General features: G+C 35.2%; 1 protein-coding gene across 2 annotated transcripts in view; it reads left to right on the forward strand.

Moving 5' to 3' along the window:
• CHIC2 (cysteine rich hydrophobic domain 2) overlaps positions 1 to 26,997 on the forward strand; it is a 56,586-nt gene that overhangs the window by 23,586 nt on the left and 6,003 nt on the right. For both annotated transcript variants that reach the window (XM_047854890.1, XM_047854891.1), the window contains exons 2-5: positions 213 to 267; positions 416 to 571; positions 25,162 to 25,218; positions 25,385 to 25,444. In XM_047854890.1, the coding sequence (XP_047710846.1) occupies positions 213 to 267; positions 416 to 571; positions 25,162 to 25,218; positions 25,385 to 25,444 (328 nt within the window). The remainder of the gene's footprint in view (positions 1 to 212; positions 268 to 415; positions 572 to 25,161; positions 25,219 to 25,384; positions 25,445 to 26,997) is intronic.

Raw genomic sequence — 26,997 nt, forward strand, 5'->3', positions numbered from 1 at the left:
CTCTTATACAAAAGTTTTGATTCAGCTGCTAAAATTGCTTGTTGCATTTCATAAATTTTTGCTGATTACAATGTTTTTGTGTCTCAAACTTCCACTGTTACTCTGTATATCAAGTTGCATCTATTTACTTGACCTTTGATTAAGTTAAATGGTCTGGTTTTTTTCAACAATGACATGTAATAACATATTTCTCTTCTTTTTTTAAAAACTAGATTTGGACTGAGCAACAAATTTGAATCAGAATTCCCTTCTTCGTTAACTGGAAAAGTGAGTGTCTGTCGTTTACTTAGGTACTATTTATATACCTCAAAAGTAGAGGCTTTTCGTAACAAATTAGAAAAAATAATTATGCCAATGAGACATGTTTCTTGACATTAATATTGCAGTGTTGTTATTTCTTAAAATTTTTCTTTAGGTAGCTCCTGAAGAATTTAAAGCCAGCATCAACAGAGTTAACAGTTGTCTTAAGAAGAACCTTCCTGTTAATGTACGTTGGCTCCTTTGTGGCTGCCTTTGTTGCTGCTGCACATTAGGTTGCAGTATGTGGCCAGTTATTTGCCTCAGTAAAAGAGTAAGTTGAATTAATGTATTTTAATTTAAATTTAGAAGTAGATAAGCAAATCTTTCATTTACCTACTTTTTATTTATGTATTGAACGAATCACACCATGTTGAATACGACAACAAAAATAATCTGATCCAGTAGAATGATTAAGTACATTATGGTATGTCCATAATGTTATATTAAATTTAATTATATGTTATATCTGTAATTTTTATGATCTAGGAAATTACCTAAGAGTAGAGTACAATACAGCATTCTCTCTCTACGTATACATTAATGGTGGTATAGCATAGTGATTGAGAATGCTGGATGCAGGTCTACCACTAATCTCTGTGACCCTAGGCACATTTCCTAACCTTTTTAAAATCTAGTTATCCTATATACAAAATGACAGTATTCACCCAACTACTTGAATAGGATTGTGGCAAGTATAAAGTGAAATAGTATATGGAAAGCTATTAACTAAGTAGCTCAAAGCGTCTAATAAACATTGACTAATGGTGTGATTACTAAAATGTAAGATAGTACCAACAGATGAAGTAACATGGTTACAATGTTTGTTTCTCGTTGGTCAGATTATGGGGAATTCTGTTTTCTTTTGAAGAAATTTTGTGGCTTTTTTTTTCTTTTGTATTTTACAAGTTTCCTGAGATGAGTACATAGTGATTCTGTAATCAGGAAAAAATGATCTGAAGAGTCATAATTTTGACTAAGATATGGATTGAGATATGGCAAATTGTTAAGGATGGAATGCATTACATTTTTGTTAAAGTTTTTAAAAAGTATGGTAACTATATGTATAAAAATGAAATACTGTTAAGTTGAAATTGAATGAGTGGTTTTATGTGGCTGCATTTCATTTTGTCATCAAATAATGATAGGGAACATGGAAAAGCAAATTCAGTTTGTCCCTTGATTTCTGTTATAAAAATAAGCAGTATATTTCTAATGAGAAAGAATTTTAGCTAGTACATTTTATTGATAGGAAGGAGATAATGCCTTTGTGTTAGAATTTTGTAATATTTACTGTATTTATCTGTAATACTCATTTTTTCTCCAAGAATATTTCTTCTTTTCCTTCCTGTATTTCTGACCAGATCATCTTCAGACCACAGAATGGTTTTTGTTTTTGGTTTTGGTTTTGGTTTTGGTTTTGGTTTTGGTTTTGTTTTGTTTGTTTTTGATCTTTGGTTGTCCCTTGATCCATGATCAAATTTGCAGCCCTTGGAGTTTAGATCCTCTTACTTCTGCCTCCTGTTTGGGATGTTTTCATTATTTAAATGACTGCTGTATCTCATTTGGTTGGCAGTTTACTGCTGTTTAACTCAGGGAATCATAAGAATTTTCTTATTTTAGAAATCTAGGTATTTAAAATCTACTTTTTTTGGCTTTTGAGGTTTTGAGATCCTTTGTTTTTTACCTTTTAAACGAGAAAACAAGACATTGCAATGTGTGTACACTGTAGGATTTAGAAAACAAAACTAAACTTCCTACTCTTTTCCATGTGTTTTTAGCAACATAAATCATTTTGTCAAAAACATTTATTTATTTTTGAGAGACAGAGAGAGGCAGAGCATGAGCAGGGGAGGGGGAGAGAGGGAGGGAGATACAGAATCCGAAGCAGGCTCCAGGCTCTGATCTGTTTGTTAGCACAGAGCCTGACACGGGGCTTGAACTCTCGAACTGAGAGACCACAACCTGAGCTGAAGTCAGACACTCAACGACTGAGCCACCCAGGCGCCCCAACATAAATCATTTCTTAGATGCTTTCATTAAATTCTTATTTGAGACATAAGATAGATTGATTTTTTTAGGTTATTCTCATCTGTAGTTTCAGAAAGTACATTTTGTTCAACAATGTAGTATTCAGTCCAAGGTCTCTGTATGTATATAATTTAATTTTATATGGACTTTACTATCTAGTGAGTGCAAACAAATACGATTACTGCTTTTAAAAAAGCCGTGCATTTCCTTGTCTCTGATGTAAAGTATTACATACCCAGGGAGAGAGTGACACTTCATGCATGTATGAAGGTGCTTTGTACAATGGGAGCAGGATAATTTAGAGCAGGGATTTTTGACTTTTATTTGTTGTGGACTCTTTTTGTGTTCCGGGGAAGCCTATGAACCCTCTCTTAGAATGTTTTACTTGTATTTTAAAAGATTTAATGTATTTAAATGTATGAAATGAAATACTTAATGTATTTTAAATGTAGGAAATGAAATACACAAGTTATAAAGTTTCCTTATAACTTTCGTTATTGAAGTGCTAAAATCCCTCAAATATATTACTTATAAATATTTATTAATGCAAATTATTAATTATTAGTGCAAATAATTAATATTAATATTAATGCAAATAATTATTAATGCAAATACAAAATAAGATAGCAGAGGATCTATGGTAATACGATGTGATAGGAAAAACCTATGATATCTGTGAGTGATGGAAGTACAAGTCCTGTTTAGTCTACCACAGATAGTTGTATACATTCATGACCTAAGGAAACTATACCACATTTCAGTTAGAGGTTAGTGAAAATGAAGACAAATCTTTGTTTCATCCACTTTTCGTGGAGTCCTAGAATTCCATCTAGGTATTTCATGTTAAGAACCCTTGATTGAAATACTAGTATAAATAAAGGCTAAAACCCTGCCTGATTGTTAGCCACTGAACCTTTCCTTTGTCTTCATTTGTGAGGTGGTATTGGTTAGAATTGTCTTGGGGCGCCTGGGTGGCTCAGTCGGTTAAATGTCCAACTTCGGCTCAGGTCTTGATCTCACAGTCTGTGAGTTCGAGCCCTGCGTCGGGCTCTGTGCTGACAGCTCAGAGCCTGGAGCCTGCTTCAGATTCTGTGTCTCCCTCTCTCTCTCTGCCCCTGCCCTGCACACGCTCTGTGTCTCTCTCTGTCAAAAAATAAATAAACATTAAAAAAAAAAAATTAGAATTGTCTCCGACTCTTAAGTCGAATCAGGACCAAAGGCATACTTTCTATGCAGCTCAGTGTTTCCACCTTCATGACATTATTCAATGGATAATTAGATATCTGCATTGCTTTGTATTTTTTTATTTTATTTTTTTCTTTTTCTATTATTATTATTTTTTTAATTTACATCCAATTTAGTTAGCATATAGTGCAACAATGATTTCAGGAGTAGATTCCTTAAGATTTCTGCATTGCTTTTTAAATCCATCTCCAACTAAGTACCCCTTTGTATCAGTTGACCTTCCTCTGGAGACCTTGTTTTCAATCTGCATTATTATAATTATTCCTTCCAAATTGCCTTTCCTTTTAAAAACAAACCGCCATAACCTATCTTTGAAAATTATTTAATACACAGCAGAATTTACTCTTTTTGATGGAGATCAATGATTTTTGACAAATGCATAGAGTAGTATGCTACCACCACAACCAAGATACATTACGGTTCTCCAGAAAACTTCCTTGCTCTCTTCCTTTGTAGTCATACCCTTTTCAGCTCTTCAACCCTGACAGCCACTGATCTGTGTGCTATCCCTACAGTTTTGCCTTTTCAAGCATGTTATATAAATGGAATTATGCAGTATATGTAGCCTTTTGAGTGTGGCTGTTTCCTTGAGCTAGTGCATTTGAGATTCATTTATTTGGTTGCAAGTATCCATAGTTTATTTATTTATTTATTTTTGCTGAGTAGCATTCCATTGTATGGATGTGTCACAATTTGTTTATCTGCTCACCAGCTGAAGGGACATTGTGTGGTTTACACAATCCAGTGTGGATTGTGTAATCGGTTTCCACAATCCAGTTTTTGGTGATTTTGAATAAACTTACTGTAAATGTTCACATGCATATTTTTCTGTGAACATAAGTTTTTTTATTTTTAGGAGTTGGGTGGCTGGATCCTACAGTAAGTGCATGCTTGATTGTATAGGAAACTTCCAAATTGTTTTCCAAAGTGACTGTACCATCTTACATACCAGCCAACGGTATATGAGAGTTCCAATGACTTAGTATTGTTAGTTTTAGAAATTTTAGTCGTTCTCATAGATGTAGTGCATCTCATTCTGGTTTTACTTCCTATTACCCTCGTGGCTAATGGTATTAAACACGTTTTAATGTGCTTATTTGCCATTTGTACCTCTTTGTTAAAGTGTTTATTCCAATATTTTCCCATTTTGTTGTTGTTTTTGTGTTTGAAAGAGAGAGCGAGTGAGCAAGAGTGGGGGAGAGGGGCAGAAGGTTAGAGAGAGAGAATCTTAAGCAGGCTGCACTGCGTGGCGTGGAGCCCAACGTAGGGCTCGATCTCATGACTGTGAGATCATGACCTGAGCCAAAATCAAGAGTTGGATGCTTAACCGAATGAGCCGCCCAGGCACCCCCAAATATTTTGCCCGTTTATAAATCGTTATTTTTTAGGATTCCTGGGTGGCTCAGTCAATTGAGCATCTGACTTCAGCTCAGGTCATGATCTCAGTTCGTGAGTTCATTAGTTCGAGTCCCTCATCAGGTGACCTCGTGCCCTGCTTCTGGTGAGCACGAGCCCCACTTAGGGTGAGCCCCACTTCTCTCTCTTGATGCCTTGCATGGGATTCTTTTTCTCTCTCTGTTCCTTGCTCACTTTCTCTCTCTCTCAAAAATATTTTCTATTGTTGAGTTTTGAGAATTTTTTATATGTTTGGAGTATAAGTCCCTTGTTAGGTATGTAGCCATATATATTTTTAAATGCTTTTTCTAAATATTAAAAAAAAAGTTAAAAGAGGAGTGTCTCTGTGGCTCAGTCTGTTAAGTGTCCCAACTCATGGTCCATGAGTTGAGCCCCTTGTGGGGCTTTATGATGACAGCTCAGCCTGGAGCCTGCTTCGGATTCTATGTCTCCCTCTCTCTCTGCCCCTCCCTCGCCCACACACACTGTCTCTCTTTCTCTCAAAAAATAAACATTGAAAAAATTCTTTTAAATGGTTTTTCTTTTTTTCTTTTCTTTTATTTTTGGGAGAGCGCAAGTGGGGGAGGAGGAGAGAACGGGGGACAGAGGATCCGAAGCAGGCTCTGCACTGACAGGCTCACAGCAGCGGGCCTGATGTGGGGCTCAAACTCACAAATTGCAAGATCATGACCGGAGCCAAAGTTAGAGGCTCAATCGACTGAGCTACCCAGGTGCCCCCCAAATATATTTTTCCAGTCTGTGGCTTGTATTTTCATTCTCTTAATGCCTTTGGCAGAGCAAAAGTTTTTGAGTTTGATGAAGTCTAATTTATCAATATTTAAAAAAAATGGGTTGTGTATTTGGTGTTCTAAGAATTCCTTGCCTAAATCAAGGTCACAAACTTTTTCTCCTATAGATCTCTTCTGTATTTTACTTTTAACGTTTATTTATTTTTGAGACAGAGAGAGACAGAGCATGAACGGGGGAGGGGCAGAGAGAGAGGGAGACACAGAATCCGAAACAGGCTCCAGGCTCTGAGCTGTCAGCACAGAGCCCAACATGGGGCCTGAACCCACCAACCGTGAGATCATGACCTGAGCCAAAGTCCGACCCTTAACAGACTGAGCCACCCAGGCGCCCCTGTATTTTACTTTTAGATCTATGACCCATTTTGAGTCAATGTTTGTGTAAGTGTGAGGTACAGGTCTGAGTTCATTTTTTTTTTTGTATATAACTACAGGTTTTCCAGTACCATTTTTTGAAAAGACTATGTTTTCCTCATTAAATTGCCATTACACATTGACAAAAGTCAGTCGACCCTATTTACCTGAATCTATTTTTAGGCTCTGTTCTTTAGATCTTCGTGTGTCTATCGTAATTTTAATACCACATGATTTTTCCTATAGCTTTATAGTAAGTCTTGAAATTAGATGGGGTGGCTTCCAAACTTGTTCTTATTTTTCAGGATTATTTTGGCTATTCTGATGTCTTTACCTTTCCATGTAAATTTTAAACTCAGCTTGCCAATACTGTGTCTGAAATTTTTTTTGATTGGGATTAAATCTGTAGATCAGTTTTTGGGAAAATTGACAACAAGTCTTCCACAGCATGAACATGGCATAACTCTTCAATTATTTGGATCTTCTTTGATTTTTTTCATTAGTGTTTTGTAGTTTTTTGCATTGAATACAGATCATACACACATTTTGTTAGCTTTATATGTATTTCTTTGTGCATGGTGTTATTGTTAATGGTAGTTTTTTAAGTTTATTTTTGAGAGAGTGAGGGCTTGCATGGGGGAAGAGAGTGAGAGCTTGCTTGGGGGAGGAGGGGGGGGGGAGAGAATCCCAAGCAGGCTCTGCACTGTCAGCATGGAGCCTGTTGCAGGGCTTGAACTCATGAACTGTGAAATCATGACCTGAGCTGAAATCCAGACTGACTTGAGCCATCCAGCCACCCCAATGGTATCATTTTTTTTTTTTAATTAAAAAAAAATTTTTTTTTAACGTTTATTTATTTTTGAGACAGAGAGAGACAGAGCATGAACGGGGGAGGGGCAGAGAGAGAGGGAGACACAGAATCGGAAGCAGGCTCCAGGCTCTGAGCCATCAGCCCAGAGCCCGACGCGGGGTTTGAACTCGCGGACCGCGAGATCGTGACCTGAGCTGAAGTAAGACGCTTAACCGACTGAGCCACCCAGGCGCCCCAATGGTATCATTTTTTAAATTTTGATTTCTAGTTGTTCATTGCTAGTACATAACAACTACAATTGATTTTTGTATATTAACACTGTGTTCTGTGACCTTGCCAAACTCACTTATTAAATTCCAGGAATGTTTTTCTAGATTCCAGGGGATTTTCTATGTAGAAAATAACCATGTTGTCTGAGGATAGTGACAGTTTTATTTCTTGGCTTCTAATCTGCATACTTCTTATTTATTTTTCTCTCTTTTTTTCCCACTGGGCAAGACTTCCAGTAAAATGTTGAATAGGAGTGATGAGAGTGGACTCTTTGCTTCAGTCTTGGTTTCTCTGTTGTTTTTCTGTTTTCGATTTCATTGATCTTTGCTCTTATTTTTATTATTTTGTCTCCTTGCTTTGGATTTCATTTATTATTTTTTTAGTTTCTTAAGATTGATGCAGAAGACATTGATGTGAGAACTTCCTTTTTTCTGATATAAGCATATAAAGCTGAAATTTTTCTCTAAAGCACTGCTTTGCTTGCATTCCATATTTTACTTTCATTCAGTTCAAAATATGTTACGATTTTCCCTGAAACTTCCTCTTTGATTTATGTATTATTAAGAAATGTGTTATTTAACTTACAAATATGTAGGAATTTTCCAGACACCTTTCTGATACTGATTTCTAGTTTCATTCTGTTGTCAGGGAATATACTTTGTGTAATTTCATTTTCTTAATGTGTTAAGTTTTATTTTAGGGCCTCAAGTATTGTGTATTTTGTTAAAGATGTCTTTAAAATTGTTTTTATTTTAGCAGCCTTATTGAGATGTAATTCACATACAATAAACTGCATATATTTTAAGTGTATCATTTGATGAATTTTGTCATAAAATTACCACCTTTATACAGGTATACATTAAAATAGTGAACATATTCATCACCCCCAAAAGTTTTCTTGTGTCTCTTTGTAATCCTCTCCTCCACCCCTTCCAGGCAGCTGCTAATCTGCTTTTTGGTAGTATATATTAGTTTCGTTTTCTAGAGTATTATATAAATGGAACCATACAGTATGTACTCATTTTTTTTTTTAAGTTTATTTATTTATTTTAAGAGCGTGCACATACATAGCACGTGAGCAGGGGAGGGGCAGAGAGAGAGAGGAAGACAGAGAATCCTAAGCAGGCTCCACACTGTCAGCAACAGGAGCCTGACATGGGCCTCGATCTCACAAACTGTGAGATCACGACCTGGGCCGAAATCCAGAGCTGAATGCTTAACCACCTGGGCCACCCTGGCGCCCCTCATTTTTGTTTCTTTTACTCATGATTATTTTGAGATTCATCCATGTTGTTGGGTCGATGGTAGGTAGTTTATTCCCTTTAATGCCGAATAATGTTTTATTGTGTGGATCTATCACATTTGTTTATTTGATTGCCATTTGTGTTTTCAGTTTTCGTCTATATAAATCTGCTATTACTATTTTTGTTCAAGTCTTTTTATAAACATATGCTTTCTTTTCTCTTGAGTAAAAATTTCTAAGAACAGAGTAGTGTGGTCATATAGTATATGTGTGTTTAACTTTTTAAGGAATGGAGAAACTGTGTGCCCAAGTGGTGCTGTTTTTTTACATTTTCACCAGCAGTGTGCAAGAGAGTCTCTTCTGCTCTATTCTTGTCCACATTTAATATGGTTAATTTTAGTCATGCTAATAGGTATGTAATGTCATCATTATAGTTTTAATTTTGCATTTCCTTAATAATAAATGATGTTGAGCATCTTTTCATGTTTATTTAACATTTGTGTGTCTTTGGTGAAGTATTCCAACTTTTTGCCTGTTTTTTTTAAATTGAGTTTTCTTACTGTTGAGTTTTGAGAATTCTTTATGTATTATGGGTACAAGTATATGCTTTAAAAACATTTCTTCCAGGGGCGCCTGGGTGGCTCAGTCGGTTAAGCGTCCGACTTCAGCTCAGGTCATGATCTCGCGGTCCGTGAGTTCGAGCCCCACGTCGGGCTCTGTGCTGACAGCTCAGAGCCTGGAGCCTGTTTCAGATTCTGTGTGTGTCTCTCTCTCTGCTCCTCCCCTGTTCATGCTCTGTCTCTCTCTGTCTCAAAAATAAATAAACGTTAAAAAAAAAATTAAAAAAAAAAAACATTTCTTCCAATTAGTGGTTTGACTTTTCATCTCCTAACAGTCTTTTCAAAAGTGGAAATTTCTAATTTTAATAAAATCTAACTTATTCTTTTGTTCTTTTATGGATTGTGCTGTTAGTGTTATATCTTATAACTCTTCCTAAGCCTGGGTGCAAAGATTTTTTTCCTGTTTCTTCTAGAATTTTTATAGGTTCAAGTTTTACTTTTAGGTCTATGATTGATTTAGAGTTAAAATTTTTATATGGTGCAGTGTATGGATTGAAGTTAAAATATTTTTTCTTTGCATATAGGTATCCAGATGTTTGACTAATATTTGTTATAAAGGCCATTCTTTCTTCACTGAATTGCATTTATTCATTTGTTGGAAACTAGTTGTCAGTATATATGTGCATCTGTTTCTTAGCTCTGTTCTGTTCTCTTGATCTGTTTGTTTATTTTGATGCCAATACCACATTGTCCTGAGTATTGTAGCTTTATAATTATGTCGTATAATTGGGTAGTGTTTTCCAACTTTGTCAAGTTGTTTTTCTTTTTCAAAGTTGTTTTGCTTTTTACGTTGTTTGTATTCCATATGGATTTTACAATCAGCTTGTCAGTTTCTACCAAGGGGATTCTTTTGGGATTTTAGTTTGGATTGCGTTGCATCTCTGCATCAATTTGGAGAAATTGGTGTCTTAAAAATATTTAATCTTCTGACCCATGGAACAATAATATATCACTCCATTTACTTTTAACATTTTTTCTGAGCAATGTTTTAAGTTTTGAGTGGACATGTCTTGTATATCTTTCCTTAGGTTTATTCTCAAGTATGTATTATTTTTATGCTATTTTGAATAATAAATATATTTTTTTATTTTTAATTAAGATTTTTTTTATAGTGTATATAGTATACTACTGTACATTACTATGGTGTATAGTGTAACATACAGTGTTATATTTCAGGTATACAATATAGTGATTCAGCAATTCTGTACATACTCAGTACTCATGTTGTTAAGTGTACTCTTTAATCCTCATCACCTATTTCACACACACACACATACACACACACACACACACACACACACACCTCCCTCTGGTAACCATCAGGGTTTTTTGTTTTTTTTTTTTTAATGTTTATTTATTTTTGAGAGAGAGAGAGGGAGCAGGATAGGGGCAGAGAGAGAGAGGGAGACACAGAATCAGAAGCAGGCTCCAGGCTCTGGGCTGTCAGCACAGAGCCCAACTCGGGGCTCGAACTCATGAACTGTAAGATCATGACCTGAGCCGAAGTTGGACACTTAACTGACTGAGCCACCCAGGTGCCCCATCCCATCAGTTTGTTTTTTTATAGTTAAGAGTGTTTTTTGGTTTGTCTTTCTCTTTTTTTCCCCTTTACTCCTTTGTTTTGTTTCATAAATTCCACGTATGAATGAAATTATATATTTGTCTTTACCTGACTTATTTCTCTTAGCATTATATTCTCAAACTCCATCCATGTGGTTGCCAATGGCAAAGTCAGTCTTTTTTTATGGCTGAGTAATATTCCATTGTATGTATATACCACATCTTTTTTTATTATTATTTTTTTAATGTTTATTTTTGAGAGAGAGGGAGAGAGACAGAATGTGAGCAGGGTAGGGGCAGAGAGAGAGGGAGACAGAATCGAAAGTAGGCTCCAGGCTCTGAGCTGTCAGCACAGAGCCCGATGCAGGACTCCAACCCATGAGCCATGAGATCATGAACTGAGCCGAAGTTGGACAGTCAACTGACTGAGCCATCCAGGTGCCCCATACCACATCTTTATCTATTTATCTATCGATGACATTTGGGCTGCTTCCATAATTTGGCTATTGTAAATAATGTTGCAATAAACATAGGGGTGTGTGTATCCCTTCAAATTAGTGTTTTGGGCTTTTTGTGGGTAAATACTCTGTAGTGTGATTACTGGATCATAGAGTAGTTCTATTTTTCACTTTTTGAGGAATCCCCATACTCTTTTCCACCATGGCTGCACAGGTTTGCATTCCCACCAACAGTGCGCAAAGGTTCCTTTTTCTCCACATCCTTGCCAACACTTGTTGTTTCTTGAGTTTTTGATTTTAGCCATTCTGACAGGTGTGAGGTGATACTGCAGTTCTGATTTGCATTTCCCTGATGATGAGTGATTTTGAGCATCCTTTCATGTTCTGTTGACCATCTGGATGTCTTCTTTGGAGAAATGTCTGTTCAAGTCTTTTTCTTGAAGCCCATTTTTAAATTGGATTATTTATTTACAGGGTATTGGGTTGTGTACATTTTGTATATATTTTGGTTACTAACCCTTTATTGGATATGTCTTTTGCAAATATCTTCTCCCTTTCAGTGTGTTGCCTATTAGTTTTGTTGATTCCTTCACTGTGCAGAAGCTTTCTATGTTGATGTAGTCTCAATAATTTATTTTTGCTTTTATTTCCCTTGCCATAGAAGACTGATGTAGAAAAATGTTACAGCCAGTGTCAGAAAAATTACTGCCTGTTCTCTCTTTTAGAATTTTTATGGCTTCAGGTTTCACATTTAGGTGTTTAATTCATTATGAGGTTTTTTTTTTTAATTTTTTTTAATGTTTATTTTCAAGAGAGAGAGAGAGACAGAGTGGGAGTGGGGGATGGTCAGAGAGAGAGGGAGACACAGAATCTAAAGTGGGCTCCAGGCTCTGAGCTGTCAGCACAAAGCCCAATGCAGGACTTGAACTCATGGACTGTGAGATCAGACCTGAGCTGAAGTTGGATGCTTAACCAACTGAGCTACCCAGGTGCTCCTTAGTATGAGTTTATTTTTATGTATGGTGAAAGGAAGTGGTTCAGTTTCATTCTTTTGCATGTATTTCTCTTTTGGTTTCTTCTATGACTAGTGTATTATTTAGTATTTTACTTAGCTTTCAGATATTTGGGGGACTTCATAGAGATCTTTCTGTTACTGATTTTTAATTTAATTTGTAAATTAAAAATTAAGAGTGTGGTTAGATAACACTTTGTTTTGAGTCCTTTTATATTTATTAAGAATTGTTTTATTTCAGCTATGAGCTGTCTTGGTAAATGAAATAACTTTTGTGCACTTCAAAAGAATGTGCATTCATCTGTTATTGGGTAGAGTGTTTTATAAATGTCAATTAAGTCAAGTTGGTTGGTGTGTTCAGATCTTCTGTATTCTCACTGATTATTAGTTCTATCAATTATCAAGAGACTAGTATTAAAATCTCTGATATAATTATGTAGCCGTGGGTTTTTCCGTTCTTCTAGTTTTTGTTTTATATTGTGACACTTTATAATTGGGTGCATAAACTTACAGGTTTTGTATTTTCGTTGTAGATTGACCTCTTTATCATTATGAAATTGATCTTTAGCTCCAATAATTTTTTTTTTTGAACACTACTTTCTCTAGTTAGTCATTTCTACTTTCTTTGGATTAATATCCAGATCTTTCATTTTTTTGCTTTTAACTTATTTGTACCTTTATATAAAGTTCATTTCTTCCAGGCAGTGTTGTGTCTTGCTTTTTTTTATTCAGTCTGGCAATCTGCCTTTTAGGGATTTTGGACCATTTGCACTTATTGTGACCAGTGACATGGCCAAATTTAAAATTTCATTTTACTGTTTGTTTTCTTTTTTCCTACATCAGTGTTTAGTTTCCATTTTCATTTTCCGGCCTTTTATTTCTCTAATGTATTGAGAATTAATATAATATATTAATCTCTGATTAATATAATTTATTGAGGTGAAATTCACATACCAGAAATTAGCAATTATAAAGTGAACAATTCAGTAGCGTTTAGTACATTCACAGTGTTGTACAACTATCACCTCTCTCTAGTTCCAAAACCTTCCCATCACTCCAAATCCCTAACCCAATAAGCAGTTTCTCTTCATTACCTTCTTCCCCCAGCCCTGCTAACCATCATTCTGGGTTTTTGTCTCTATGGACTTATCTATTCTGGCTGTTTCGTATAAATGGAATCGTATAATGTATGACCTTTGTTGTCTGGCTTCTTTCAGTTAGCATAATGTTTTTGAGGTTCATCTATGTTATGGCCTGTGTCAATACTTCATTCTTTTTTTATGGCTGAATAATATTTCATTTTGTGTATATACCATACTTTGTTTATCCGTTCATCCGTTGGTGGACATTTAGCCTATTTTTACCCAAAAGGTGCTAGTAGTGCTGCTATGAACATGGGTGTACATGGATGTGATACTTATTTTCAGTTCTTTGGGTGTATACTTAAGAGTGTGGGATCATAAGGTAATTTTACGTTTAATTTCTTGAGGAACCAGAGCAGTGTTATGTTTAGGGCTAGTTATTTCCCACCAGTGAGGCAAGACTATCCTGGATACTTTTCTTAACCGCCTGTGAATTGTTACAGTTTCTAGTATGGCTGATGGAAAGAGGCAGTTTGCTAGATTTTTGTGAATTCGGGACATTGTTACCTCTAATTCTTTCTAGTAGTTCTCTTTGCTCCACCTCTGGTAGTTTCTTTACCTGCAAGCATTGCTCAGGACTCACCTTAGCAATTCAGTAGGAACTGTCTGCATATCTTTGGGGTTTGTTCAGTGTGTAGCACTCTCTTTGGTGTTCTGTTCTGTGGCTTCTAGCTGCCCTGGTCTCCCCAGACCCTCAGTTTTGTCGTCTTAACTTAGGGAGGCCCCAGGCTTTGTCTGGTCTCTCTCCATGTGCTGTGACCCAGAAGCTGCCTTATATCAATAAGCTTGGGAAAGCATGGGACCTGTGTCATTTTTTCCTGGTCTCTCAGGAATCAGTATTTTTCCTTGTCTGTTGTCCATTGTCTTCTAAACAATTTCATATGTTTTGCCCCCACTTTTCTTTGTTGTGTCAGGCCAGAGTGTAAGTATGGTGCCTCTTGTAGTATCTTGGCTGAAAATGGAAGTCCGTTCTCTTTTTATAGAACCGTTCTTGACATATAAGTACTATGCTGGATGCTGGGGATAGAAACATGTATGTTAATGCTTAGAGAGTATGTAGTCTCTTTGGAGAGTTGGCTGAGTGAGTGCAGAAATAGTGTAAGTTTGTAATTGTAATGTTTTTCATGAAGTAGCTCTAATAACAGAAGACAATAAATATATGTCCTTAGGGCCTAGGAACATGAAGTGGCCACCTGCAATCACAAAATGCATTTGAATCTTGTCTTATATCTCAAATACTCATTTGAATCTTTCATTCTATTGCATAACATATATTTGTTTTAATAGAAAATGTTTAAAATTACTTCTGTTCAAAAAAATTTTTTTTAATGTTTATTCATTTTTGAGAGACAGATACTGAGTGCGAATGGGGGAGGGGCAGAGAGAAAGGGAGACACAGAATCGAAAGGAGGCTCCAGGCTCCCAGCTGTCAGCACAGAGCCTGACTTGGGGCTCGAACCCACGAACCGTGAGATCATGACCTGAGCTGAAGTCAGGCGCTTAACTGACTGAGCCACCCAGGCACCCCTAAAATTACTTCCTAAGTTGATAGTATGGAAAAAGCATATTTGTCTTATGAAAATGCTGGTTTCAACTGCCATTTCTTTATGCTGCTAGTGTGCCATTCTCTGGAAAGTACTTATTCAGCTAATATTTCTGAAACCTCATTAGGGCTTGGTGTACTGTTTTAGATGCTGTTTAGGTACTATTTAGAGGTTATGCATTTCCTCTTGTGAACTTAAAAGACAAAAAGCAATGAGGTGATTACAGATAGTTGATAAGAACTTGGAAGACAATAAAACAGGAAACTTCAGCCTCTTAGTAGGTTCTCTGGTAAGCACCTGAGGAGCTTCCAAGTGAATAAAATGCTTTAGCTTCATTAAATAGATTTTATGGCATTTTCTTTGCAAAAGCTTATTTTTGCTTACACATTTGTTTATACTTTGCTCCCTGATTGTGCCTTAATTGTAGTATTATAATTTAGAAAATTTATGTCCAAGTAAGTGAACTCTGACTTGCATGTGTTTTCATTTGGGTTTGGCTGATTTTTTGAGGAAACAGGTTTCATAATTTTACTGTGTGTTGTGTTACAGTATTTTTGTTTTGATTTGTGTTTCATATTGGAGAGACTATTAGTTTCAGTCTTCTGAGACTTTGTGCATATTTATATCCTATTCCAACTTTAATAACTTTATAGACTCTGTATATGCTCTTAGCCATTATCCTTTTTGACTGAAAACCCTAAGTTGTTGACTGTTCATACACCAACTTCTTCTACTTGTTAGTTTAAATTTACCTCCTCTTTTTCGTGCCTTATCTCTCTTACGTATGACCAGAATTATGTGGTTTCTAAAAATGCTATATGGATTTGTTGTAAATAGTGTATATTTCCATTCCCTTTATACTCTTTTATTTACTTATTTTTATTTATTTATTTATTTTATTTTTACTTAGTCCTCTATCAGGGAATCATTTGCTTAGGAATAGGGAAGTAGGCTGCACCATGTGGTACCTGGGATCTGTAGTTTGGTGCTAGAAAGAACTGGTTTGGAAAGTGGCACTTACTCTGAGTGACTTCTCAGTTTACACTCTCTAAACTTCAGTCTTTACCTAAATAGAATGGTGTTAATCTCTTACTTGCAGTGTTTTAAGACTTAGATCAAGTGCATGTAGAATACTTAGTATAGTATTTTGTCTATAGTAGGTGCTTGGTTAATGGCAGTTGCTATTATTATCATTTTATTATTATTCTTCCTGGTATTTGTCCTGCTAACTGCTATGTCCCAGTGCCTCTCACAGTGCCTCACGTCTACCTTGTGTTCAATAAATATGTGTCGAATGAATGTACCCTTTGGCTTTTGAAATCCTTGAGTAGTAAGATCATAAGATTTCAGAAGATACGGTTCTTACTATTTAAAACAAGATTCCCACGTAAATAAAAGCATTTTGTCTTTTAGAGTAAGTAACAGGCATTTTTTCCTGCAGTGTAATAGTGTAATAGTAAATCACCGTTTGAAACTGGGTGACCTTGGGGCGCCTGGGTGGCGCAGTCGGTTAAGCGTCCGACTTCAGCCAGGTCACGATCTCGAAGTCCGTGAGTTCGAGCCCCGCGTCAGGCTCTGGGCTGATGGCTCGGAGCCTGGAGCCTGTTTCCGATTCTGTGTCTCCCTCTCTCTCTGCCCCTCCCCCGTTCATGCTCTGTCTCTCTCTGTCCCAAAAATAAATAAAAAAACGTTGGAAAAAAAAAATTAGAAACTGGGTGACCTTGAAGGAATCACTTAACACCTCTGTGAGCTTGAAGTTTTTCTATCCCCTACTCCTCTTTTTCTTTTAATCTGAAAAAAAAAGGAAGCCTAACTGACCTCTCAGGTTCTTTCCAGCTCTGAAAATCTGTAATCCTTTAAAAATTGATCTGTGTCAGTCTACAGAAATGTTTGTATTTCTGAACCTTAAGTAAAGAAGTTTTCAATGTTGATTTTAATTTCAAATGTAAAGAATGAACATTTCAGTAAAATTTTTCATACAGGTTTTTTTTTTTTTTTTAATTTTGGCTTCTCTGAGTTTGTTTGTTTTTTAAGATTTTATTTTCAAGTCATCTCTATACCCAACGAGGAGCTTGAACTCACAACCCTGAGTCACAGGCTCCAACGGACTGAGCCAGCCAGGTTCCTCAAGTTTGTTTGTTTGTTTGTTTGTTTGTTTGTTTGTTTGTTTGTTTTAAAAGGTAATTGCTATTTAGGTTTTGAAACTGATGAAAAGGGCCTGTATACAGTCTAACTGAATTTCTCTTTAAATTGTGGTATGCTTAGATTTACTTCTGGATATCTTTTTCTCTCAGCCCCAGTTTAGTTAACTAATAATTATGAATTACTTTCCTTGGGATGTAGCTGGAGTTGAAAATCCAAACGGGGGAGGTCAGGAGTAGAGTTTTTGAGTGAAAATATAGTCTTGTAAGACTTGAAGAAATTCAAGGGAAAGTCAACCTGGGGGAATCATAATTAGGAAGCTACAAATATTTGTATACGGGAGAAATTTGAAATATACTTACTCAGTTATACTATAGTATTAAAAGTTACCAGAGTTTTCAGAACTCTAAGTTACTCTGTGTTTAGATGGTGAGAATTTGTAGTCAGTAACTGAATCATAAAATGAGAATGGCATTGAACATTTGGGTGAAGAATTAGATAAACAAAAATGCCTCTACCATATTACAGATAATGAAATGAAGCAAAACAAACTTAAAAGCATCTTTCTCTCTCTCTCTTTTAAAAGTGTATCTATTTATGTTTTAGTAATCTCTACATTCAGTAGGGCTTGCACTTATGACCCTGATGGGTCAAGAGTCACCTGCTTTTCTAACTGAGCCAGGCAGGCACCCCCAAATTTAAAAACATCTTAATGAAATTTTAGTGAAGGGGAATCCTGAAAAGTTTCTAATAAACAAGGGATGATGAAAGAAATGTGTTCTTATAATAGTCATTATTATTAATTGAAGATGTAGAAAATCAGTGCTAACTTTTTTTCTTTTTTAGAATGCTATCCAGTTTGCTTTGTTTCTATAAGTATAATGGATATTTATAAGGGCTTTCATGTGGTCAGTAATGCTTTTTGTCTTCAATGTCTTTTTTTTCTTGACTTTATATGCCCTTCTTACAGAGGTTTTTCAGGAATCTGGTCTTTGTTGCGAAGGAAGGTTTAATGATCTTTTAATGTACAGTGATACACTTAGTATTATAAAATACAATTTATAGAAATTTCTATCCTGTAAACCAGGAGAAACAAACTTGAATTATACATTTGGGTATAACTCACATTATGTATTAATGTAGAAATGTATTAATGTTATATTTAAGAAAACCTTTCATATTGGCTATCTGACCTTTATACCTTCTTTAATGTAATTTAACATATTAACATTTGGTTTATAACATAAGTCACTCCAAATTGCTAAATTCTTGATATTTGCATAACTGAAAATATTTTGCTATAAGATATAAACTCTGTAGTGATATGTAATGGAATAATAGACTCCAAGGAACAAATGAAGAGAAAGATCATTATAGATAGCCCCTGCTTTTTGAAAGTTCACATTGTGAATACTTCAGTTTTACAAAAGTTCTGTATTCGTACCTGTTTTTGGTAACTCACTGAATGAAATCTGAAGAGGATTTTGGCTTTTAGGAAAAAAGACAAAAAGTGAAAATAGTGTTTAGCGTTTGTTTTGCAGCCAGCCGTCATAGAGACAGCGGGCACCCGGGGCAGCAGGAAGGATCCCACCAAGCTGCCTCCCCGGGGAACTACATCTCAGCATCCAGCAACTAGCATCTCAGCATCCAGCCACCATAGCTTTGAACTGTGTCTGTGAGCATCAGTACCTTATCTCCTTTTATTTTGTACATTTGTTAGCAAGATGTGTCCTAATGTATCAGAAGAACCTAAGAGGTTATTTTTTGGGTCTGAGAAATCTCAAAAAAATTTCCATATAAATTAATGGTAATTGCTTCTTTATACTGTTTTTGGTTTATGGACAAGTTTTTGTTAAGAACACTCTTTTGGATAGTGGGGAAACCTGTCTTGTACACCTGCTATTAGCAAAGCATTTTATATGCATTCTTTTTGGATTTTCTGTCTCCCTTTTTACTAAAATATGATTGGTATACATAAAAGCTGTGCATATTAATGTATACACCTTGATGAATTGCGGCTAAGTATATACCTGTGAAACTGTCACCATAATACCATGAACATGACCATCACCTCTGATAATTTCCTCCTTCCCTCCCTCTTTTGTGTGTATTTGTGTGTATAATAGAGTATTTAACTTGTAAGATCTATTCCATACATTGTCTTTTTTATCCAGCTTTGAGATACAATTGACATGTAAATTTAAGGTGTACAACATGATGATTTGATATATACATACATTGTTGAAACCCATCTAAAATTTTTATACCAGTCCTATGTGGTAAATATTACAATATCTAATAGTTATTGAGTGCATACTGTGTGCCAGGGATTGGCTTAATCATTTTACTTGTAGTGTGTCATGTAATTTTCCCCAGATTTCATGAGTAGATGTTCATGTTATTCCTACTTTAATGATGAGAAAACTGAGTAATCTGTTTGGAGAAGTTAAGTAATCTATTTGAAGCCCCACAGTCTTAAGGCTAAGCCACGGCTAGAATCCCAGCCTTACTGCTCCAGATCTCATGTTTTTTTTTTTTTTTTTTTTTCCCATTCTCTGATAAGGATACAAAATTAAGCTTTTAAAAATTACTGATTATAATTTGATTTTATACCTAGAAGTAGGGGGATTTTAAAGGTTTGAAAGAAACTTAAAGTAAGATAATTACTGGGGAGCCTGGGTGGGGCTCAGTCAGCTAAGTGTTCAGTTTTGTCTCAGGTCATGATCTCATGGTTTATGAGTTCGAGTCCAGCATTGGGCTCTGTGCTGACAGCTCAGAGCCTGGAGCTGGCTTTGGATTCTGTATCTCCCTCTCTCTTTCTGCCCCTCCCCTACCTATGCGCGCGCTCTCTCTCTCTCTCTCTCTCTCTCTCTCTCTCTCTCTTTCTGAAAAATAAGTAAACATTTAAAAATTTTTTAAATTATTAAAAAGTTAATGTCCACATAAAATTTTCAAAAGGAGCCTTTAAGTATAGGGAGGGAATTTGCTTAAACATCCTTCTGAGGAATTTGATCGTGTTCTACTTTGTCTTTTTGCTGAATCCAGATTTTTCGTGTGTCACAATAAGATATGCCATTTAATTTTCTGCACATAGTACAATATAAGACTTATATTAATTCCGAATAGAGGTGTATCATGTAATTTTCTCTTGTTCAAATAATTCATTTAAAATTTTATATGGTTTCTAATGAATTACAGCTAAAAACATTTCTGTGTCACTTATTTTAGCAATTTGAATTTGCACAGATGTTAAAAGAAAGTATAGTTCTTGAAAAATACTTAAAATACTTTAAAAAATAAGATTTTGCATATATTCATGCATTGTTCTAGTTAAAGCTTAATGCATTATAAATTTAGGAGTTTAAAATTAAAACTTGTTTTAAATAAGAAATTGAATTTAAATAAGAATTGATATTGTGATGTTATAAATTAATCTTATTCAAATAAATTTGAAGTTTCAATAGCTGAACTTTTATAAATAGTTATTCGTGAGATATTTTATTTATACATCTTATTAACATATCTTAGCATCTTTATGTTTTAAAGACTGGTAAGAATGCCATTTCTTTGGGAAAATTTCAGAGAAATTTTGTTACAGCTTCTACATTTAGCATTTTTTTCTTTGGCTTTAAAGTACTTTAAAATTCATGAGATTTCCATTGATTGTATTAGCAACTTTTAGAAAACCACTTTTTGAAAAACCACTTTTTAAACAATTGATTGTGATCAATGAATCGTTGGTAATTGAGTATGCTATTAAGTAATACTTGCAGCAAAGTAGAGGAGTAACATGCTCAAGGTTTTCTAGAGGATTTCTTGCTGCCCTAAATGACTTATTTAGATCTACTGGCACATAATTTGCTTATAGGGAGTAGTAATTTATTCCTTAGGAAGTAATGATATTTAGAAAAAAATGACAAAAATGCTTCATAATGAGTCCAATTTGAATTTTCAGGAAACCCTAATTTTCAATTGTGCTAACTTACTATTTCTAGGTGCCTCATAGGTATTTTACTATTGTAAGCTTACTTTATTTAGATGCCTCTTTGGAAATTGATAGGAACATGTCATACCTATTGTAAATTTTTTTATTAATCATTATTTAGTTAGCCATTTTGTGAATTGTCCAGGCCATTTTACTTCTCTTAAGATTTTCACGTTTTCACTTATTTTCACAATTCTCAAAAAAGTGGTCTCAAAGGTAATAGAAATAGAAGCCAAAATTTCTATCCTTCTGTTATTACTACTTGTTACTTAAAAGTCTGTTTATTAAATAAGTTTATTTAGAATTGCAATGTTTTTGAATCTCTATTATTTTTTACTTTAACATTGCCATATGGCTATATTAGAGTTAGTTCACCTGTGACAGAAATAGAATTAACAAGGTGTTGAAGAAATGTGTGAAAAAAGAGTTAAAGTGAGCTTTGTGATAAGGAAGATAGGTGGGAGTCCAGGTTCTTGGAGCTGTCCCCTTACAGACCAGGTTACTGGCATGCCATTATTCCCTTAAAAACTTGTTTTGCTTGCATGGTGTGAGTTGGTGGTCTTGGTCCTTTTTGTTAAGAATCCATGATAAAATTAGATTTTTGTTGATCATCTTATGCTGCCGGACCGAGGATTCATTGGTAAAGAACCACTAACCTGTCCTCTCACCCCCAGGGTGTGAACGCTGAAAAGGATTAAGGCCCACTGTAGGGAAGCTTGCACTGAAGCCTGCACTGCCCTCTCCCCTGTTCTTTTCAGTTAAATAGAAGAAGATTTTTGGTTCCCATGAATATCAATCTGGTGCTTTTCATAAGCACCAAATTCTTTTAATAAGATGACTTATTTTTAGAAATCCAGTGGGCTAGAATACTGAAAAAGGATTTTTTTTTTTTTTTTTGGTATTTTGTGTTGACAGATCCTGTACATACTAATTTTTTTCGATGCACATTAGTTTGCTTTAATTATTGAATTTGGTGATTGATACAAACTTTTAAAAAATCAAGAACAAATTTTTATATGGCTAGGTTTGCTTGTCTAGTAGTAATTATAGAGTTTGGCAGTGTTAAATCTTATATTTCTTTAGAAATAGCTATCTAACAACACTGTGGACATAAACTCTTAACTTTGATTTCTAGGTGACTGCAATTATGAGGTGCTTTCTCTTCCTGTTTAAAGACTTTTAAGTAGCTTTTACAAATGCTGAGATGTATATTTTTTCAATATTTGCTAAATTGATGTTGTATTTGATCTTGAAAATATATTTTGATTTTGTTAGCTAAAATAAGTACAGAATATTAAACATTCTTGGTAGTTAAAGCTTTATTTTTCCATTTAATTTGAGCTTTTGTTGTTACTAACAAATCATTTGTGGCACAGTTTCTTGCTCCCTTTTTCCTTCCTTCCTTTCTTTCTTTCTTTCTTTCTTTCTTTCTTTCTTTCTTTCTTTCTCCTTTTTAAATGACTGCTAAGAATCTATATACTTGTCACCTTAGTGTCCTAGAAATGTTCCACTTAGATCAAGGGTTCCTTTCTGGTTTTGTATGTTCTCACCTGCTCCTCACTGTAAATCATTGAGATGTCAAGTGCAGTGATTAATTAAGCTGCACGTGCAAGTGCTTTTTTTCACCTGTCAAGCAGGAAAGAAGTCTTATCGCAAGATTAGATGTTGCTAATTCACATTTTTTTCTCCAGATTGTCAAGTACGTAGAAATATTTTATATTTAGATGCTTATTCAGAATACGGCATACCAGGGTTTGTTTGCTTTAGAATTCTTAAATGTCGTAAGATACAATTATTATACCAAACCCTATCATTAAACTCCTAATTAGAGGCAAAGAGTCAATTCAGAATTCCTACATAAATATTTTGGAATTTCAGGCTCATACTTTGTAATTTACCTTTTATCCAAAAACTGCTAGTTGATGTCAGTTATTTAAAGTAACTACTTTCAAGTTTCTAAATTAATTTTGTATGCATCATATACACCATGAGATCCATTCCTAATGAGATCCATTCTCGCTATAGTATAGCATAGGTTTAAATTTGTGATGAAATGATGTTGATGGTATCTACACTTTTTTTTTTTTTGCGCAATGAATATTTACTGAATGTAATGTTAAGCTTTTACTTTTTATACATTGATAGAAAACAACGGACTCGGAAAGCTTGTTCTCTCCTCCCTAGTTATTTCATTCTCCTCCCCCAGTTTTAAACATCAGTAAAAGTAAAACCTCAAATTGTATAGTAATCTTAATCTATTATTAAAAAGTCCTAGAAAGGAAGATTACAAGGTAGATTCAGGTCTTGAATCGGTTTTGCCATTGGTTTAGCAGCGGGTGGGCAGGCAGATGCCTGCTCAGAGTAGAACCTATTGCCATTTTTCACCATTGATAGAGTAGCCTTTCAGAGTCAATGAGCTCTGTCAATGTGAGCTTGTCAAGGCTACAACTTCATAGACCTGAGAGGCGGTTTGAGAGGTCAGCCCTTTTCAGGTTCGCTGTGATGCAAATGAACTTTAATGCTTAAACAACTATTGGAATTTTTATGTCTGCTCCTTGTTCTTTTTTCTTCACAAAGTCATTGACGAGACATTCAGTGCTTTTTAAATTGGAAGTTGCATTGTGCTAAAGACCTAGTACAGATTTACGGAGGGCTGAAAGCAGTTAGATCATGTTCTTTTCATGGTGCGATTAGAATCAAATCGATTTCCCTACAGCCTTCAGCATTCAGATGGCAATTTTAACAAAGCTTGGGGGCTAGACAAGGGACAAAACGACTGAACTGAATGTTAATTACACTCTGCAGCCTTATTTTCTTTTGATTTGGGGCTGACTGGCAACTAAATTAACAAAAAGTGTGACCATAACTGCTGCCCTATTTTCATTTAAAAGGAGAGCTGCCTCTAAAAGGCTATCTTTACAAAGAAACAAGTGAGGTCTGCTGATCATTGTTAACAAGGGCACTTTTTTTCCTTTAAAATTCTTGCCAAAAAAAAAAAAAAAAACCCACACAACTGTTAAAAAAAAAAAAAGTAATGTAATAAATTAGTCATTGGCGTATTATTGCTCTGAGTTAGGTGATTTTCTGATTCTTAGGACATAAGCTTGGAGAAAATAGTAATAGTGGGTAACTCATTGGTAGCTATGAATTATAATTGGCACCTATGTGACTAGTGTAACGTTAGTATGTACAACATGCTAAAAGGTAATGTGGTAACTTAGGTTACTGTATATACTTTAAATATTAACCATTTATTCTGTGACAAACTATTGAAAACCAGCTTGATCCCAACAATTTTTCACCTTGCTCATCCTTGCTTGACATGCAGATTTTCATATTTGATTCTTGGTAGGCATTTAGTTGTGCACATTAATAGCGCTGGGTGCTTTTTTTCCTTCCCTTGCAAGGAAGCTGCAGCTGCACCAAGTTGCAGTTGCTTCTGGTGGCAGCACCGTCCCTTTTGCACCTGCAGCTGTGTCAGTCTCATCCTAACACCTGGCATCATGAATTATCCTCTCCTTTATTCACACGTCCAGGCAAGACACGTTTCATGCTGCATGGTGTATATTGCAAAAATCAAGGGAACTTAAACATAAATTTTTCAGTTGATTCCTTGAGCAGCTAGTAGTATTGATTTAAAATTTTGATTTTAATAATCACTTTTGTTGGTTTGTATACAGTTTTGCCTCTGCTTGAAAATCTTTGTGGAATAATTAATAAACTAGCTTTTAAATTTGGATATTATTTTTAAGTGTGGTGTAAAAGTTTGTTTTGATAGCTGATTGATTTTTTTATTAATTTTTAATTATTTTCTTTTTGATTTTACCCTAAAATCTTTTGTATTTTGTTAACTGATATTTAGATAACTTGTTTTAAAATCGATATGAAGGAACTTTTATCACTAAATACCGCAAAAATATTTTTCAAAGAAACGGGGATTAAAATGTACATCACTTGGTAGATTACATTAGCTTTTTAGACGTTGACAGTTTTAAACCAGAAGCTAGTAATTTTGAAATGGTTTAAGAAAGATACAGTGCTAGAGAATAAAGCCATATCTTTATTAAAATAGAGTACTCCTTCTGGTCAGGTTACTATGCAGTACGAAAATGCTGAAAGTGTTCTAGACTACCATGTACTCAGTCACTGTCTTCTTACCTCTCTCCTTTTCACACAAAAAACAGCTGCAAAACAAAGTTTTTCTAAAACCAGTCAAGAGTAAACTTTTTTCTCATTTGTCTTCCAGACACGAAGATCGATTGAGAAGTTATTAGAATGGGAAAACAATAGGTTATACCACAAGGTGAGTACCGCAGGGAGCAGCTTCGTACTGTTGGGGTCTGAATTGCACAGTATGGAAACAGATGCTTTTGTTGAACTAAAAATATGAAAGGTGGACAAATGGGTTAGTCTGTGCGCTGCAATAAAACAGAGCTCATTTTTCTTCTTTTACTCTCCCACTTGTCTAGCTGTGCTTGCACTGGAGACTGAGCAAAAGGAAATGTGAAACGAATAACATGATGGAATATGTAAGTTAAAGGGCTGTTTTGTGAGTTTCTCTATTAAATGATCATTTATTTTGCTTCTGATCTTATTCTTTCCATGATTATTAATCAGCAAAGGTGTCAGGAGCTTAATCTCCTGAGTGCAAGGATTTTCTACGGTTCACAGATGCGTGGTTTCATGTGCAGGACTGATTTATAAAGTTATGAATGACTTGAGAACAAGGCTTCACTGTGTTCTGAAAAATAATAAATTAATTGCCAAGATAAAATAGCCTGAACATGTGTTGATGGAGTGTGAAATTTTAGATGCTGTATAAAGAATAACCACAACTTTGGTTACGCAGCAAGTCAGATATGGCTTTTTTATATAATGCTAATCAAGTTTCCAAGTATGGAAGAAAACCTTTCAACCAAGCCGTTGGAGCTTAAGAAACCTTTAGCCTTTATAGATTTTAACTGCCCATACCTCAGTGGCCTTTAAAGAATCTTTAAAAATGTTATTAGAATATTGTTTTGTAAAAATTAACTTAGAGGGAAAGCAGGAGGTGAGATGTTGCTCATCCTGTATTCTTTAAAAGACATCTAAGTGGTGCATGTATACAATGAGTTTGAAAATTTATTCAGTATGGGATTTAACTTACTGACTCCTTGATTTTACTTGAGCGATTTTCCTTGTACAAAGTTGAAAATGCTGTAGAAAATCATGAATTTTTATTTACTCTCCCTTGAGCTCGAGTGCTTTATTTGAAATATGGAAAGGTTGTTATACTGAAAGAAAAAGATTTGTGAAGGGTTAACTGTTGAAAATTAAAGTCCTAGTCTTTGTGAAGTACCAGGCACATTTCTGACAAATTTTGTCTATTCTTTGAAACCGTACAGCCATCATAGATAGTATAGATTTGTGTGTGCATGTGTGAGAGAGTGTGTGTATGGATAAGAGATTGATTAAAACAGTGCTTAAATAGTTGCAAATTATCATAAAATCATTTTTCTCTGTAGCGTTTTCCCTTTCTTTCATTATCATACAGTCAAATCCCATTTCTAACCTTGAACAGAAAAGACGTCTTAAAAATGTCTTTTCAGTGAATCAAAAATGTAGATTTTATCATTAGTTAGTATATCAGACATGTTAATTTATGATGATGTGAAAGTCACTTGATACTTTTTTATTAAAAAAAGTACATTCCAATAACTCCTTTTGAGATTGACCTGTGAAAATGTTGGTCTTGTGCTCTCATGATGGTAAGAGAGTTTATGTATTTTGTGAGGAGGGATGAATATGTAGATTTAAAGGCTTTTGTGAAAAAATACTTGCTATATTTGTAAACCCAAATAGTAGTGAATTTCTAAATTGACTTTCAAAAGTAAAACATAGGGGCGCCTGGGTGGCGCAGTCGGTTAAGCGTCCGACTTCAGCCAGGTCACGATCTCGCGGTCCGGGAGTTCGAGCCCCGCGTCGGGCTCTGGGCTGATGGCTCGGAGCCTGGAGCCTGTTTCCGATTCTGTGTCTCCCTCTCTCTCTGCCCCTCCCCCGTTCATGCTCTGTCTCTCTCTGTCCCAAAAATAAATAAAAAAAG

The sequence above is a fragment of the Prionailurus viverrinus genome, chromosome B1 (assembly GCF_022837055.1).
Source record: "Prionailurus viverrinus isolate Anna chromosome B1, UM_Priviv_1.0, whole genome shotgun sequence".
Taxonomy (NCBI): domain Eukaryota; kingdom Metazoa; phylum Chordata; class Mammalia; order Carnivora; family Felidae; genus Prionailurus; species Prionailurus viverrinus.